Genomic DNA, 17152 nt, shown 5'->3' on the forward strand with positions numbered 1-17152 from the left:
AAATACGAATACTTCTTCCCTAAAGCACCAGCTGGACTCTTAAGTGGAAAGGGTCAGAGAGGGACAGAAAGGTGGCTGAACACTTTCTAATCTTCCTTCTCCAGTGAATCTCAGAACAAAGTATGGATTGTTTTTACCACACCAAAAATTAGAGCGGCTTCATGTTTACTTCATATCCCCAGGTCTGCATCAGAAGCATTTCTGGGAACAAACCTTGCAGATGCTTTACACCAGCAGCTCACTTTAAAGCAACAATTTCAGCCCGTGTCTGTGCTTAAACCTGACAGTAGAGTTTTCGACCTCAAGTACTGAATTAGCATCATCAAACTGGCTATGGAAAAGTTTACATTGAAATGTCATCTGGAATTGATATTCCACACTGGAAAAAATAGAGAACATGTGTTTCTTTGATGTAAATATTTTAGCAAGTCTAAACACAAAAGGCTGTGTCCAAGTCCATCGTATTTTGGATAGAGTCTAGCTGAGTGTTGCAGAAAATAATCAAGTGGAACTTTCAGCCTTTACTTAATGTCACGGAAACCGCAATTTCCATGTGATATGTTAAATTATATTTTAACGTAAAAGAAAGCAGGAGAGACAAACGTGACAAAAGATAATCACGTTCACTTAATCCATATAGGAAGATATGAACAACCCAAGTTGGTGAGCACAAAGTGAAAAGTTGAAGACAGAATTTTATTATGTTCTTCTATCTAAAATCTTTAGCACAAACCCAATATTTTTTTATTAAAGTCCAATTTAAAACTTCATTAACTTTTTAATTGAGAACATGGCTGGGAATCAGCAGTTCTGATGATCTTAACATAGCATGGGAAATAATTTTGGATAACTAATCCCTAATTCCAAAAGGAAATAAAAATCTTTGATCATTTTCTGTATAGGAACAGACAGACTATCATTCAAATGCTGAAAGACTTCCACTCTCCCATCCAAATGCACGCAAAGGGGGATGTCAATCCTCTTACGGCTCAGGAAAAAGTTGTCCCTTGTGGAAGCCAAGGAGAGCACTGCCAGGAACTCAGAGAGAGTTAAGCAAACTGAAAGCTTCTGGGCATCTTCCCTTTCTTTTCTGCAGACCTGAAAGCTGAAGGGATGAAGAGAAAGCCTGGGGGTGAGTTCTCACATTATTCTCCCCAGCTCCTTGTTTCACAGGAAGTTTGGTGAGGAGAAGAAGGAGGGAGGACCTAATACTTTCTTTTTGTTGCTTCTTCCTGCACCCTTCAATTCCTTAATGTCCTGTCCCTCATGCTCAGGACATCAGGAGAAGTCTTCTAAGAAACACAAATGATAGTGAAAGAACACAGCTCCAGAAGGAAAAAGGAAGGGACAGAGAGCACAGAGGTTATGCCAACGTCAAGAGAGTCACAAGGTCCAGCTTCAGGGGTCCTGTGCCAAAGTGTGAACCCAGCACCTATCTATTATATATTCCCTAATATTGCCAGCTCACAGCAGCCTCTGATGATGTCAGGCAAGACAGAGAGCGCTCAGCTAATTGTACCCACCAACTCACTGTCAGAGAATAGCCTGGGGGTCCCCAGCAAGGAGAAGGAAGCTAATCCCCACTCTTCTGGCATAGGAGTTATTTCAGGACTGAAGAGCAGACAAGCCACTCAGGTCATAAAAGCTTTCTTGACATGAGGTTGAGCAGTACAAGATACCAATGTGTGCAGTCCTGCCTTAGGAATCCTATGGGACAGCTGTGGAGGAAGCACACGTGGTGCTCCCTTGATCCAAAGTGGATGGAAAGGATCTGCACTTTAGAGTCTCATCCTGGATCCACCAGAGGAATTTCGGATCAGGCCAGCAGCTAGGATCCATTGCTGGGAAGTTTCTACAAGCAAGCTGAGGCAACTATCAGTCTAACAGGTATCTTCTTGGTACCACTTCATCGAGATGGATTTGTTTTGAGATGTCAGGTAAACTTTCAATAATTTTTAAGAGGCATTCTTAGCACAGAGCAGTAATTAGCAAAGCTTCCACCAGCTTCGGTGGGAGCAGAATCTCATCTTCCCCCTCTCAAGCTCCAGAAACCTAACATCCTGTTTACTTCAGGGCCCTCAGGAAACCCTGCAGTAACAGTGCTGGTCTTGAATTGCAGAGCTTCTGCACTTAAACACTTTTTCAGGGAGAACGACACCTCCTTCTGCCCCCATACTCTCAGAGGCTCTGAACAATAGAAGTTTCCCTGGATTTGGAGCTCCTTGTTCTTGGCCCCTTATTTTATTGCATAACTTTCTTTTTTTTCCCTGTGTTTTTATTTTCTTTCTAATCTAAGAAGGTACCAAAGATGGTTGGTAAAATCATGGGATATGCCGTGATTTTGGTGAGAATGGGTTTGTCCTCTCCAAGACGATTTTCAGGTGAGGACCATTTAATAAGTCATCTTCTTTTCATCCACTGGTTGTAGCCAGGGATTATTTAGGCTGAATTCAAAATCTGACGCAGACATTCTTCTGTCATGTGGATTGTTGTTCTTTTGCATTTAACTTACATAAATGGTGTGCACTTCACAAGAAACAGAAAAATTGGACAGTCCTTTTAACACATTGTGTTACACAGCCATCTCGCGCTATGGAAATGCTTTTATTTCAAGTAGCTGGGAGAGAAAAACCTTTCTAACTTTGAAGTGGTTTTTATTGCATCAAAGAGAGAGAAAGAGAGCTGTTGAATGCCATTTCATTTTTAAAGTTAACTATAAAGTTTTAATTAGGTCCTCTGAACAAGGATTCTATGATGCTTTGTGTTTAAGAGTTAGCAATAGTATATGATCCATCCACATCCACCATTAAGTCTGGTTGACAAAGGCCAACACAACTCTTTTCTTTGTAACTTTGTAACCATTTATGTTTGAGGTGAAGATGTTAATATGGAAATTTTGTGAGCTGGGAACGAGTACCAACTCTATCATTGTAATTTATGACATTTCATCTAAGGCCAAATGTAAAGGTAATTGCAATTGTTCCATATCTCAAGGCCAGCACATACCAAATGTATGAAATTTGGACTGTTAGACATAAACTTTTATTAGAAAATTATAAATAATTTCTCCCACTTACTACGTTCACCTTTCAAGTTCATCTTGATTAAAACGCAAGGGCAGCATCTTGGCTATTTCCATGAGTTATACAGCTGAAAAAGCTCTGTCATAGTACACTAGGAAAGGAGAAATCAATGCAATATTTAAAATAATTTGCTGATATCAAGGGATGTGACATTTTAGATCAAAATCCTTTTTCATCTAGATGACAAACAAACCAAAGAGAATCATTGGCCAATGATATCTTAATTTTATTTTCACTCTTGAATCTTTGAAATCTTTAATGGGTCCACTCTTATGGATATGGATTACTTAAATCCTTCAAATACCACCTTCCTGAGGTCATTGGGTTTTGTCACTCAGGAAATAACACATTCTTTAGGTTGCTTTATAACAGATGTGATTACACAATCTTCCTGAATGTACAAGATGGGAATTGTCTTCCCAGGTGCAAACCACGCAACACCAAAGTGCTCAGCAACGTTACCTTCCTGCACGAAGGTAAATTTACCACTAGGAACAGCATGTGAGATTGCTTTGAGACCGATGGCAAACCAAGCAAAATTACCACAGATTTGGATTCCTCACTTGGTCTCAAACCGTGAAAGAGAGGAACTAAGGATACAAAACTTGCCAGTCTCAATGTCCGTGATTTAAAACAGACATGTTTGTGAGGTGCATAGGCTATGAAGCAGGAAAGTAGAAGGATTTTGCTGACTGGCATCAAACAACCAAAGTAGTGACACACATAGAAACTGTAACTAAATATATGCCTAAGCTGGCTAGAAAGTGACCTATTGAGCAGAAGGCAAAATAGCTCAGCAGATTCTGATGACTAGCAAAATAATGAAATACAAGCCATAAATTCAAACTCCTAGGAAATAAAACAAACAGGAAGGCTCCCAAACCAGTTGTATTTGCAATATTGTCATGACGATTTACCAGGCCAGGCATGAAAAAAGTCTACTTGCTCAGTTTTTATCATAGAGATTGACAACGACGAAAACCAGAATGCTCCCTTATCAAAATATTACATATTGAAGCCAGGCAGCCAAATAAAACTTTGCAAGCCTGCTCCCCAGAGTAACTATTTTATGTTTCTTTTCTGCTTCTAGTACTAGATAGAATCAAGCACAGTTGGATACTCCTGATTAGTATGACGGTTGCCTGGAAACGTGGGGACAGCGTGGCCTGACTTTCCCGGCCGTGCCTGTGCTTGAACTCTAGGACGCTCAGGTGAGCCCAGTTGGGTTTGCAGACCTGTCCTCTTAGCCTAAACTTTTTTTTTTGGGGGGGGGGGGGGAAGTTACTGGATCTGTGTTCAAAAAGAGAAGATAAACAGCTCTGGGAAATAGAATACAAACCTGTGTGCTGAAAAGCCAAAGCACATTTGCTTTGTATCATGAGAATGAGTTTCACCAAGATACTAAATCAATAACGGAAGAATAAAAAAATCCGGTCCAAAAGCTTTCACAGCTGATTAACTCCTGTCATGGTACTAAATCACTGAAAAAACCCACCCAATGAGTTTTCCAGACACTAGGGAAAGAGCTGGGGAAAAGGGGAAAAGATGGGTGATAAGAGGAGGAGGAACAGAAGACAAAAGTTCAGCTTCTTGTTGAGCCATGTTCCTTCCAGGTAACATTTGAAAAAAAATCCCTTGGCTTTTATGTTCACTAATTCATGTGTAAAACGAATGGAGCAACATTCCCCTGTCTAGTTCTGGCAAGGACACCTACACCAAGATCTACAAGACGCTCCCTTATTTCTGCAATAAGGCCCATAGAAGATGTTTTTGAAATGAGCAGAATCTCATTATAGTGGAATACAAATGTATACGGGATGACATCATTTTTCCATAAGAAACTGATGAGGTTATTTGGGGTGTAAGTGTAAGCAAGACGTAACAAAATGCATCTGCGTGAAGAAATCGGAGTTTGCTTAAAGTGTCCGTGGGTGCCAGGGGTGAACCCCTCGCAGCACAGCCTGACGGATTTTTGGGGGAACTATGTGATAAATCAGGAATTATTTTAGGTGGCCACAGACCGAGCGCCCCGCGCCGGGGACCCAAACCCACGGACTCGGGTGGGAAACGCGCCCCCGGAGCCGCGGGGCCGGGACGGCGAGGCCCGGGCTGGGGGCTGGGGGCAGGGGGTGCGGAGGTCGGCCCTTGCCGCCTCGTCCCGCCCGCTGCCGGTGCCGCCCCCAGGCCCCGCCCCACGCGTTCTGGCTGCCGGCGCAGTCTGTCCCCAACGCCGCGCCGTAGCGGGGCGGTGCCGGTCAGGCGGGAGCGCGGGGAAGAGGCGCAGGAGGCGGTGAGCGGTGAGTACGGGGCGGGCCGGGCCCGCAGCGGGGCCCACAGCGGGCACAGCCAGGGGAGCACTGCCCGGTTCTGGGGGGGGGGCTCCTGTGCGGCAGCAGCCGTTGCTTTTCCGTTGCAGCCGTTGCTCGGGCTGTTTTCGTTTGGCGCCGTTGTGGCTGTTTGGGCTCCGAGGAGCGCGTTTCCCGGGGCAGCCCCGAGCTCTGCGGCGCCCGCAGCGCGCGTGGCGCTGAGCGGGGTGCGGTAGGAAACCGCCCATCTGGAAATGCTCGCACTGCCCGAGTAACTTACTGCGGTTTGCCACAGAAAACAAGCAACAAGAAGTTGACGCTGTACTTCGTGTGAGCGTTAGCACTGTTTGCTACCGCCGATATAAATGCAGAACAGCTCTTACTTGGGCAAAATGACTTAAAGTAATAATAAAGCAATATTAAATCAATACTGACCAAACTGGGCATGTGTGCCATGCTATGAATTTTTAAATCACAGCTTCCTTCCAGGTCTCCATACAATTTAATCGCAGGCCTTGATTCTAAGTTTAGTCTAACTTATTGATTCATTTGAAGACATCCTTTCAAATTTATTATTCACTTGTGTTTGAGAGCTGAAACAAACAAACAAACAATCCTTCTCTTGCTGTTCCAGCACAGGCTTCTGTGTGCAGAACATGTACTGGCCTCTCCCTCTACCTCCTAAAGATCTGAACCACATATTACAACTTTACTCTCTAATTTTAGTAAAACCATTTTAGCCAGAAGTGTTACAGAGAAGATGAGGCCTTTGGCTCTGTTGGAAGCTTACAAGATGCACAGCAAGCAAGAATTCTTATTAATCATTTCAGAATTTATAAAACTGCCAAAGTTTAATGTTGTTGCTCTAGGAGTTCTACCTCCAGCCTTAAGGTTTTGCTTTTATCTCCTTTGGTATTTTCTCCTTCTGAAAGTATTAATGGTCAGGGGACTGTCTGTCTGTCCTGAGTGTTTAAAGTCCACATGTCAACGTGTTGCTTATTGAAATGTTTTCTCTCTCTTCCCAGCTTACCAGAGAAGATCAAGATGAGTCTAAGGAAGCAAACCCCTAGTGACTTCCTAAAGCAAATCATTGGAAGGCCAGTTGTGGTAAAATTAAATTCTGGAGTTGATTATCGAGGTAAGTTCTTTATTTATCTCTCACACCAAGTAAAGTTTATGATTCCATTATTTGGGGAGGTTGGAGCAGATGTGTTGCTTTTGAAAAGCAACACGGTGTGATTCAGCGTCTTGGGAGTATGTGGATGCAGATCTCAGAATGGTGACGTTAAAAATAGAAAGTCAGCTCTGGAGAAACCAATGAAAAGGAGACTAACAGGGATTTAGATATTAAAATTACTTATCTAAATCGTTAATGTCCTTAGTCAGAGATGGTTAAACTGGAGACTCAGAATGATTCTGAGTTTCTAAAGTGATATTTATAAAGATTGGCTGGAATGACAATTCCTGAAATGGCCAAGCAGTCCCCTTTTCCGTGCTCTGATGGCATCCCTTATTGGAACTACCCTTGTTCTTCACCTTCCTGTTCTCCAATTCCTAGTGTAGACCTTGGTCCAGAAAAGCTTCAAACTGTAAACTGTGCTATCAGTCCCAAGCCTGCTCTTACACAAGGGCTGACACAGTTATTTACATTCTTGGTTAAACAACTGCCTAAACGTGTGTTGGATGAAGGCTCACAGAGATACAAGAGGAAGGCTAACGAGATTTTGCTGCTGTATGCCCAGTGCATTTTAACACGGTGCAGCAGTTTAATTCCAGAACTCTTCAGCCTATCTGTATATCTTCATGCACTGTATGTAGGATTATAAGGGGTTTTTAAGCAGTAAATGAAACTTCTCTGTTCAGTGAAATGTCCTGGTCCTACTCCTGTTAGGATAAGACTGTCAGCCTGTCCAATTTTTTTAGTAGTATCCAAGCTTATTAAAATTATAATGTATCTCCTGTTGAGCACAATTTAAGCATTCTGTTCTGAAATGACTTGTACATTATGGTCCTGCTTCAGATGGATTTAATTCAACTGGCTCAGCGTAGCACTTGTGAGAGAAAACTTGTTTGTGCCGTGACAAGGAATCTTTGTATTACGACAGTTTTAAATTGTTACTGTTCACTGACAGAGCAAGCAAAGCCTTCTTATCCCTTCCTTTTCTTTAGTGTCTTTCAGCTGACAAAATTCACAATCTGTTTCATTTTTTGAAGAACCACTTTGTCTGAACAATTCAGGTGGGGTTGGTAGCTGAAAAACCTCACTAATTCTTATCCATCTTTGGCCTCTGTAAGTTCTGTCTTGCAGGAGAATGTAGTGACAGCTCAATAAAGTCAATTAGAGCAAGTCATCATTTGCCTAAAGGTACACACAAGGCAGGACCAAAACAGATCTGGGGTTTGGATGCACTTCTTTTTTTGAGAATGTTGGTACTTTCTGCTTGGTAAGGTCTATTTTTAACTGCTGCAGATCAACTACTCAACTTTTCACTCAACGAGGCTAGTTTGACCTGCCCACAATCAGATCTACTGGGAACTGAACCACAGTTCCTTTGAAAACACTTATTTGTTATTGGATTTTTTTCCTCTCCCTTTCTTATTTCTCTGCTTTCTGTCCTTCCCACTTGATGGGATCCTGCAGTTAAAAACCTGTACACTGTTCTCATTTGAAAAATATACATTCAGCTCATTTTCTACAGAAACTTGACCAACATTTGTAAAAGCCAAACATTAAAAAAAGCCACCATCTTGGGCTCTTGTTGCAGATCTGTTTGGATTCTGCCTCTAGGCTGTGTTGCTAATTTTATGTCTGCACCTCCACCCTCTGAGCCACCATATGCACAAATGTGGCCTAATACAAGTGTTGGTGTGTAACTGTAAATGTCTCAATATGCTGCCAAGTGTTGTGCATGTCTAAGGGAGGAAGCTCTGGGAAAGTAATCAGTGATAATATGTATGATTCCTATGGATATGCACATACGGATAGATGAAAACACTAGCCAGGATAGGCAATGACAATATTTAATGCCATTAGTGGCCTAAGAGCAAACACAAAGAAAAGGAGGAAGAGAATGAAGCAAGCATTAATGTACTCTAGGAAAAGAGCGTTTAAAATTACTACATTTATGGCCTACTGAATCGTAGCTTAAGAAACCTCAGAGAGTTCAATTTTAATTTTGGATGAACATTTTTTTTGTTTTCTGTTGTTACATAGAGCACTCATGATTACGGGAGTGAAAAAGAGTTCTGACTTTTGCCTGGGGTTTTTATGCATTTAATAAGACTTTGTGAGTAGTAAGTCAGTTTTTCCATTTTTTTGTGGAAACAGAGAAAAGAAAAACATATAGGAAAATAATAATCCCCAAACAGGTTGGCAGGAGAACTTGAATTCCTAATTATTTAATGGAAGATATTACAGTGACACTTCTGAAAAATGAGAATGTGTCCTAGAGGAGGATTAACAGACTGGATTTTTCTCCCCACATACAACCAATACCCTATATTTCTGTTGTTTTAATGCCAGGCAAATAAACTAGATGTTTTTCAAACAGAGGAAAAAGTTATTTTAGTGGCATCATCTGTGTGTGCAAGGATGAAGTCAGGAAAATGCAGAGGCAAGCGGGAGATAAACATAGCTTGTTATAAGTTGTTTTATGCACACAATTAACAAATCAGCTTGCATTCCCTGAGCAATTCTTTACATCTGTTCATTCCCACATGCAGTTTCCTACAGGTATAGTCTGCTTGTTCATTAGGTAAGTTAATTCTGATCTTAAGAGTGGATGTAGACACCAAGGAGTGACTTTGAATGAAAAAAAATCATCATATTGGCAGCACATAGAAGTGCTGTGGGAACAAGGTACAGCTTCCACAGGGCACTGAGAAGTGAGAACATAAATACTTGTCTGAAACCCTTGCTACTCAAGTGCATGTTTTCCTGATCAAAAGAACATCTAATATTACAAATGGCAGAGATTTTTTACTTGAGTTGCATTAATTAAACAGAGTAATTTTATTTTTGTAGGAAGATTTCAGTGTCTTTTGAAAACCCTTTACCTGTTGAAAACGTAGAATTTTGTTTACATCAAAACAGAGGCTCGCAGCCAATGTTCTTCTAGATCTGCAAGCATAAATATGAAAAAGTGTGTATGGTGTCCTGTATTAAAAGGGCTATTTTTCAGATATATCCTTCACAAGTTTTGATGAAAACTCCATTTACGTAGCCTTGTTATCTAGTTACACTTAATGCCATGGGTTCTTTTCAGATGCGTGGCTTAAAATACAAGTGAGAAGGGACAACTTACACTTTCTAAGTGGAAATTGTCGATGTTTTGACAGTGGTGCCTCAAAGACTTCCTTTTCCACCCCCACTCTTGTCAGCTGATAAAGTTGCTGCTTGAGTGCCTGGGGTTCCTCACTCCCAGCTTCATTCTTCAAAGAATACTCTGATCTACTAACTCATCTGGCCAAGCTTGGGCTTTTAGTTTGTTACACAGATACAGTTTTTTTCAGTACTATTCAAATGCATTGCATTTTTGTTTATTTTAAAAGAAGTTTAAGCTGATTCATTTTTAAACTGTCACTGTCTCCAGGTGTCCTGGCTTGCCTGGATGGGTATATGAATATAGCTCTGGAACAGACTGAAGAATATGTAAATGGACAATTAAAGAACAAGTATGGGGATGCGTTTATCCGAGGAAATAATGGTAACTCCTCCTCCCTGTGTTATTGCTTATGAGAGGATTATGTTTGATATTTATTTCTGAATGTGATGAGTGGCTGAGGTGTAAGCAAGCTGCCTGTGAGAACTTTAGCTTCAGGCTTTCTGAGAAACCTTAATGGATTTACTTATTACAGCACCTCTTTTCAGCATCTGTGCATTTCCTCATTCTTGTGGCTGTTTTTGCCTCTGAACTTGAAATTCATTTACAGAAGCTTGCTCTCTTCTATCCTTCCTTAGAGCTTATTCCCTGTTATTTGACAGCTTTACCCCTTTGCACTTACTGCTTGCTCAGATGGCTCCCGCTCCATAGAAGTTTGCGTTTTGCTAGGCAAAATATTGCATAAATTTCTGATACGCTACAGATACTGATGGCACTATAATATTTTCTTGTGATGTGATTGTCCAGACCTGAATGAATGCTGTTCATTAGTGCTGCAGGCTACTTATATCTTCGGGTGAAGATTTTACTGCCAGTCAAGAAAATAATTTGCACTTTACTGTTGAGCCTTTGAATGTCCTAGTGCAGTAGATGGGTTTTAGTGCACTTCAAGGACAATTAGCATCCTGCCCCACTGCAAGACAGATTTGCTCTTAATCATAGGTTGAGAAGTACCCCAGGTTCCCAAAAATGACTCTGGTATCAGTGTTGGGCTGTAATAGCAGGACATGCCAGGGAGCAGAATATCCAAAACCAGAGAAAATTCACAGGTCAGACATGAAGAGACCTGTAGAGAAGGGAAATGAAGCAGAGTTTGACCAAGTTATTTAAGAAAATGGAGGTTGGGAAGGAGTGAATAAAAGAAATAAGAACCGATTCCCACTTCGCAAAAAGTCAAGGAGAATGTGGCACCAGTGTGAAAGTGTTTTGGGAGGAGAAACAGTAATTGAATTGCATGTTATTTACCATGTGTGCTGCTTTCTCCTTTTCACAGTATTGTACATAAGCACACAGAAGAGGAGGATGTGAAGATGACAGAAGGAGTATGTTTTGTACTTGTGAACCTCATCGAAGTGATGAGCCCTGTTTGATTTGTAGTTAATCTACAGGCAAAATACACAAGTGTTTAAATATTTTTTTTAAATAAATGTAAACCAGTGTAAATTTCCTGAATGTTTTTGTTTCAAAGTATTGCTTTGTTCCACTGTACAGAAAAAAAAAATAAAGCATGTAATAATGCTGCAAGACTAATTCAAAGCAACAGCTCATTTAATTATGCTGACACTTACAGAAATACTGGTTGGAAGGTGAGCAGGCATGGAGTAATTGCAAATCACAGTCTTGGATTGATGGCAAACCAATAGTTTAACTGCTGTTGGGAAGGGAAGACCTAATGTTTTGGTGACAGTGACCTCTCCCTTTTGGAAAACACAGGGTCAGCTTTAAATGCCAGTCTAGTAGAAGTCATCAGGTAAAAAGTTCAGCTGCCTGAAAAAATCTTGACTCGTGGGTTGAATCAAGGGATGTAACAGTGTCTCTTCAACACTTCGAGGTGGGGAAAGACTTGCATCAAATGCAAGAAAAGCCCCAAGGGTGACAAGAAAGCCCTGTGCCAGCTGAGGAGGTCAGTCACAGGTGACAAGCTCTCCATTGGTTTGCCAATACAGCTGGTTGTGGCTTTACCTTGTGCCTTTGTGCCTCCAACCCTACTTCACCTTATGGTTACCTTTTTTCCCTGCATCTTTACCAAACACAAAGGACTTTTTTCAAGAAAAAGCAATTTAAACTAATATCTAAAGCTGCTTCTGAATACAAACTAGAAATCCAAATGCTTTTGTAAACAGGCCATGTGTATCCCATTCAGACAGTTTACTCTTTCTCCCACAAACTTCCCCCCCAGGTAGTACCATCTTTATGTTCTCTTTATGTGCTAGTCAGAAAAGAGAACAAACACATTAAGCTTTAGTATGGGTTGCGTGTTAGGGGAACCTCCGTGCAGGCAACAGTCAGAACTTATTTGTTTGTATTTTGTAACAATGCTCCCAGGTAATTGGAGCCCACTGAGTAAATCCAGCTCCATTTTAGATGGATACTTATACCAATTTATAAATTATGTTTTCTCTTTTTACACGCAGACAGCCAAGAAAAAACAAACTGTGAATGTTCAGATATTTCTTAGTCTGAGTGTTAGGGCAATTAACATCCAGATAATCAGAATGATTGCTTGTTCCTTGGGACAAAGTTATAACTGAGAGTAATGTGCCTCACGGTGAAGTTATTTAGCCAGTTTTTAAAATGAGTGTTCTGAAGCCTTGCTTTAGTCTCTGGGCAGTTTATAATGCCTCCAGGAACAAAAATACTTCTAGTTGTGGATGGATGAACACAAGACAATTGTGTGAACATAACACTGGCCTATTCTTTCCGAGTATCAGTAGCCCTAATGTAAGCAGGGAACAGTTACATTTCAGTTATCCAAGGAAGAGAATGTGTGTTGCAATTTTTTTTTTAAAGCTTAAGAAATAAATCTAAATTATTTTGCAATCAGTAGTTAACCTTTCCACATTCAACACTTCGGAAGCCACTGCAGAACACGGAGATGCTACTTTATGCTTCAATAATTTGACGCTTTCTGACAAGGGTTGAAAAGGGTCCAGGGTGCAAGTACAAATCACCAAGTTGCTCTTCTGTGACTTTTGTAAAAGAAATATGTACCTCCAGATGGAGCATGCAGTTTTTCACTTGTTTTGTCATCTATATACAGCTGACAGGTTATTGTGTTTTTCTTAATGTTAACATGAAGTTAGTTTTTTTCTTCTCCACCTTTTCCCCTCCTCCACCTATGCACCTATAGGAACACATTTTGCACAGACTGGTTTACCCTCAAGAATTTGCATTGCTAACTTTTTAATTGCAGTTCTGTTCCTGCAAGTCTAGTTATAGAATATTTTTCACTTTTGATCTACTACATCAAATGGCCTAATCACATATTAAACTCTGAACTTGGAAAATACTACGTAGTTTAAGTGGCGAGGTTTTTTAATGTATTCTACATCATGAAATCACTGTTTACAATGTAAGATAGATAAGAAATTTTGCATTAAAGAGGAGCTGTTGTAACCCAAATTCAGATTTCAAAAGTAACTAAAGAAATTCAAGACTAAACTCCCACAATTACTGACCTTTATGCACATTTTACAAGACTTCTCTCCTTAATTCAATTTTCAGCCCAAATTTTTAAATCGAGTGAACATTTAAGCTTGACTTAAATCAGGCAGCCCAGTGTTTGTAGCTTGTTTTGAGTTGGATAAAACACTAATCTTGGATGGATTTACTTATCTTTACATCTTGTTTTGACTTACTGTTTTCTGTGTGACAACATGCCACTCACAAGTCAATCAGACACTGGCCAGACAGCTGTCAGAGCAGCACATGGATCACTACCCAAAGTGTAAGGTGAGCCATCCCATCATAGTTGTAGATTAACATCAAAGCAGAACGGTGTATTTCACAAACTCTTGATGCTTAAAAATGACTCAGCCTAGTTTATAACATCCTTATCGCACTGGGGGATACAAATACACTTACAAATGCAGTATATCTTCACACACATCCTTTGTGTTACCTCATTTACCATATCTTAATGCTCTTGCCCCAACACCTGTATATAAAACAGTTTTACTTGTAGATTACACTCACCTGAGTCAGGCCTGACAATGAAACATTCCTTGAGCAACTCACAAGTGCTTGTCCCTCACTTGTCTTAGAAGAAGGCACCCAAAATGAAGTAATTCAAAATCCCAAACTACCAAAGTTTAATTGTATTTCAAAGACTGAAGCTGCACTCACTTCAGGAAACCAAGGCCCTTCAACCACTCTGCTACTCCCACTTCCCTCCATGCTTCCAGTTCACAGGCTCTAGAAAGAGCCATAACTCTGGATTTAAAACATCCCCACTTCCAGGGTAAGTTTCTTGCAGCTGAAAAGCCACATCCCCTTAAACAAAAACCTGGCTGGGAACAACAGCCCAGCTTGTCCTATGGAAAATAGAGAGAGCAAGTCCGGAAGGAGTGAAGTACTCACTGTGCAACAGGGCAGCCAGACACCAGGGAACTGCTGAGCCTGGGGCAGCCTGGAGTGCCCCTGTATGAAGGCAGCAGAGCATGCTGGGAAACACCTGCCTTACCGGTACACACCTGTGATGTCACAGTCGTACACATTGTTGCCACCTGCTTCCTACTTCAAGGGGAATCTAATGCAAACCCACTGAACATTGTTTTATTCGAGTTCTTGCCATCTTTTTCACAACGTTACAGTGACAAAACAGCTACAGAAAGTCCTAGGTATGACTTTGCCATGAAATCCTAAGGCTCATACTGGCTCTGAAAAATCTGGGTTTGGCTGTGTTGTTCACGCTAGTGAGGGAAGTGTGAACCTGTTTGCAAAGTGGTGGCCTTTCAATGTTTGCCTGATGGTCCCAGAGCAATACCTGATCTCTAATATGTCAGCCCACGATCAGCTTCAGCCCTGTGTCGGTTTTGAAAGCAAACTGTGCAGCCAGCAGTTTCAAAGCCTCAGTTCTCTCTGCCAAACTGTTCTCCAAGGCTCGGAAATCAGGCTTTTCCTGAGCTGCTATCAAGGACTCCTGCATGCTGAGGCACCAGTGATCCACAGAGCAGCTTTGGGCTGGGCTGGGCTGCACGCCCAGCGTGGCTTTCAGGTCTACATTGTGCTGCACGCCCAGTGTGGCTTTCAGCCCACAGGACACCTCCAGCAGCTCATCGGATCACAGGCAGCTCCCACTCAGTACGGCAATTGTACCGCCTGTCTGGCCTTGCCTTTATCTACCAGTGCAGCAACAAGTTCTCATGGGAACATCCTTTACAAAGAGGGTTGCTTTCTTGTAATGAAATTATAAAATAGTTCACGTGATGAAAAGGGGGAGCTGCTCTCCATGGATGGGATCAGATGCTGCTCTGCGCAGCATGCCATGGGAAAATCCACCTGGGCTCTGTCCATGCTACACAGACATGGGGTGCCCCGCATCTGAAAGGATTAACAATTTACTTGCTGTCTGCATTTCTCTTCTTTGTCTTAGTAAATCAGTTATCAAAATCTTTGTTGCCAGACCCTTCTTACTGAGATCCAGAGACCCTGCACTGTCTGTCTCCATCTCCTCAACCTCCCCCTCCAGTGCAGAACAGCTGCCCAGGTTGCAGTAGTTACCAAATAAAATAAAGTGGATTTTTTTTTTAGGCTGAATTTATAAGACAAGGAGGCTCAGGAGGCCACATTATACGCTGTGTGTGTGTGTCAATTCCTTCCCAGCAGTAGCATTTGAATCCATTGTTGAACTGCATCTGGTGAGAGAGCAAAAATAATCAAGTGGATAGAAATGGAGGGAGCAGCCAGTACTTCTGCTGACCTTCTGCCTAACTAGACATCACAGAAACATTCTATTTTGCCTGGTCTCCCCAAACACAGAGAAACAGACATGCACAGGTCAACCTTGAGATGCCAAGTTGTAGCCATTATTCTTCATTCTCCCAGTGGGACTACCGTGGGTTTTACCACTCTCCTACAGTTGGGCATTGCTCTTAGTTTTAAAGATGACCCGAAATACTATTTTAAAAGTTGGTGCGTCCAGCTTTGTTGGTTTAACGATCAGTTCCTTGTCATTTAAAGTCAACTGTTGCCACCTTCAAGCTCTCTACTTGATCAGCCTGCCCACTCTTCTCTAACCCCCCAAAACATTGTTCACAGGACTGAGGTGGTTGCTAGCTGGCTGGGAAGGACTTCCAACTCATTATAACCCTGATTATCGTGCAGTAGCGAAGCATTTCCTAACCTGTCAATGAAGCCACCAGAGTGTCAGCTCTAGGTTGCTTACATCTGTGTCCACATTACACACTGATCTCCACTGTACCTGCTCCACATCTGCTGCTCCATGTCTGCTCTGTCTGTTGTACCCTGACAATGTGGAGATGTGGAAGCAATCTGCAAGAATGAGAAAGTTTCTGCATCAAGGAGCCTGGGATGTCCCTGTATTTATAAGCTTTCTAGGCACTAAGTTGATGAAACTTCAAGTTACATGGTTTGTAGTCTATCTTAATTATCAAGCTATTACAGAGCATGCACAATTTTTCCTAGTACTATTTTAAAATCCCAGCTGTGGTTTTCATTGTTCTAGAAATCCGCTACACAAATGCTGCTAAGAAAGTAGGGTGTAAGTTATCTTACATCCCCTTCTCCTTGCCAGCTTCTTATTAACAAAGGAATTTATGACAGGAAAAAGGCAAACTTCTCTCTACTGACAGCAGTGCCATGTGCTCTTTTCATGTCTGTCTGCGCCCCATCATCAGGGTGATACGCAGAGCCTGCCTGTGCTCAAATGACTGCAGCAGGTCAAAGCTCTGGCCAGAGAAGGCTGAGGCAATGCTGTCCTGGTGGGTGATGCAACCAGAGGCTATGGAGAGGGCTGTATTTCTTATGGGAAACATCTGCCTGTCACTTGGCATTCAGACGAGCAGTTTGAGGCTGCTGGTAGGTGCTCATGTCACGTTAATGACTGTGACAGGAGTTTTCCATCTCTAAGGAGGTGACAGTTGTGACATTTGGTTTGAGTGCAGGTTTGAAGCCAATGAGCTCCTCTGCTTGAGAGCAGGCAGTGAGGACAAACTCTGCATAAGGCTGTATTTCAGAACAGCTTAGCAATTAAGGCAGCATTCAGGCAGCACTGGTGCTGCTAAACCTGCATCCAACACACCCATGGCAGCACGTCCTGACCTGCCCAGAGGCCACTGCCTGCTTGGGGAGCCAGTGGAGCCACCTCAGTGCTGAAGTACAACCCATACTCTTACAGATGGGCTGTGTTTGGATCTCTTTGATTGAAGCTCTTCTGCCTTCTCCCCATGGCTTTGCACAAAGGCAGCACCCAACGCCACTGCTTTTGGGTCTGCACTCTCTCTCTGCTGCTTTTCCCGCATTTTCGGGTGAAGCCAGTGGAGAAATGGTCCTCGCTGGAGCTGGCATATGAAAACGTGTGCCCAAGACATGGCAGCAGCTGAAGAAGACTATACAATGCTGTGACACCACGCTGTGACAC

General features: G+C 42.0%; 1 protein-coding gene across 1 annotated transcript; it reads left to right on the forward strand.

Annotated features, from left to right (window-relative positions):
- Positions 1 to 5313: 5313 nt before the first annotated feature.
- Positions 5314 to 11208, forward strand: LSM6 (LSM6 homolog, U6 small nuclear RNA and mRNA degradation associated). Its single transcript, XM_080344007.1, has 4 exons — positions 5314 to 5380; positions 6415 to 6527; positions 9982 to 10095; positions 11045 to 11208. Exons 2-4 carry the CDS (start codon positions 6434 to 6436, stop codon positions 11077 to 11079), a joined length of 243 nt encoding a protein of 80 aa, XP_080200133.1. The 5' UTR covers positions 5314 to 5380; positions 6415 to 6433; the 3' UTR covers positions 11080 to 11208.
- Positions 11209 to 17152: the final 5944 nt, after the last annotated feature.

This window comes from Nesoenas mayeri, assembly GCF_963082525.1.
Source record: "Nesoenas mayeri genome assembly, chromosome: 4".
Classification (NCBI taxonomy): Eukaryota; Metazoa; Chordata; class Aves; order Columbiformes; family Columbidae; genus Nesoenas; species Nesoenas mayeri.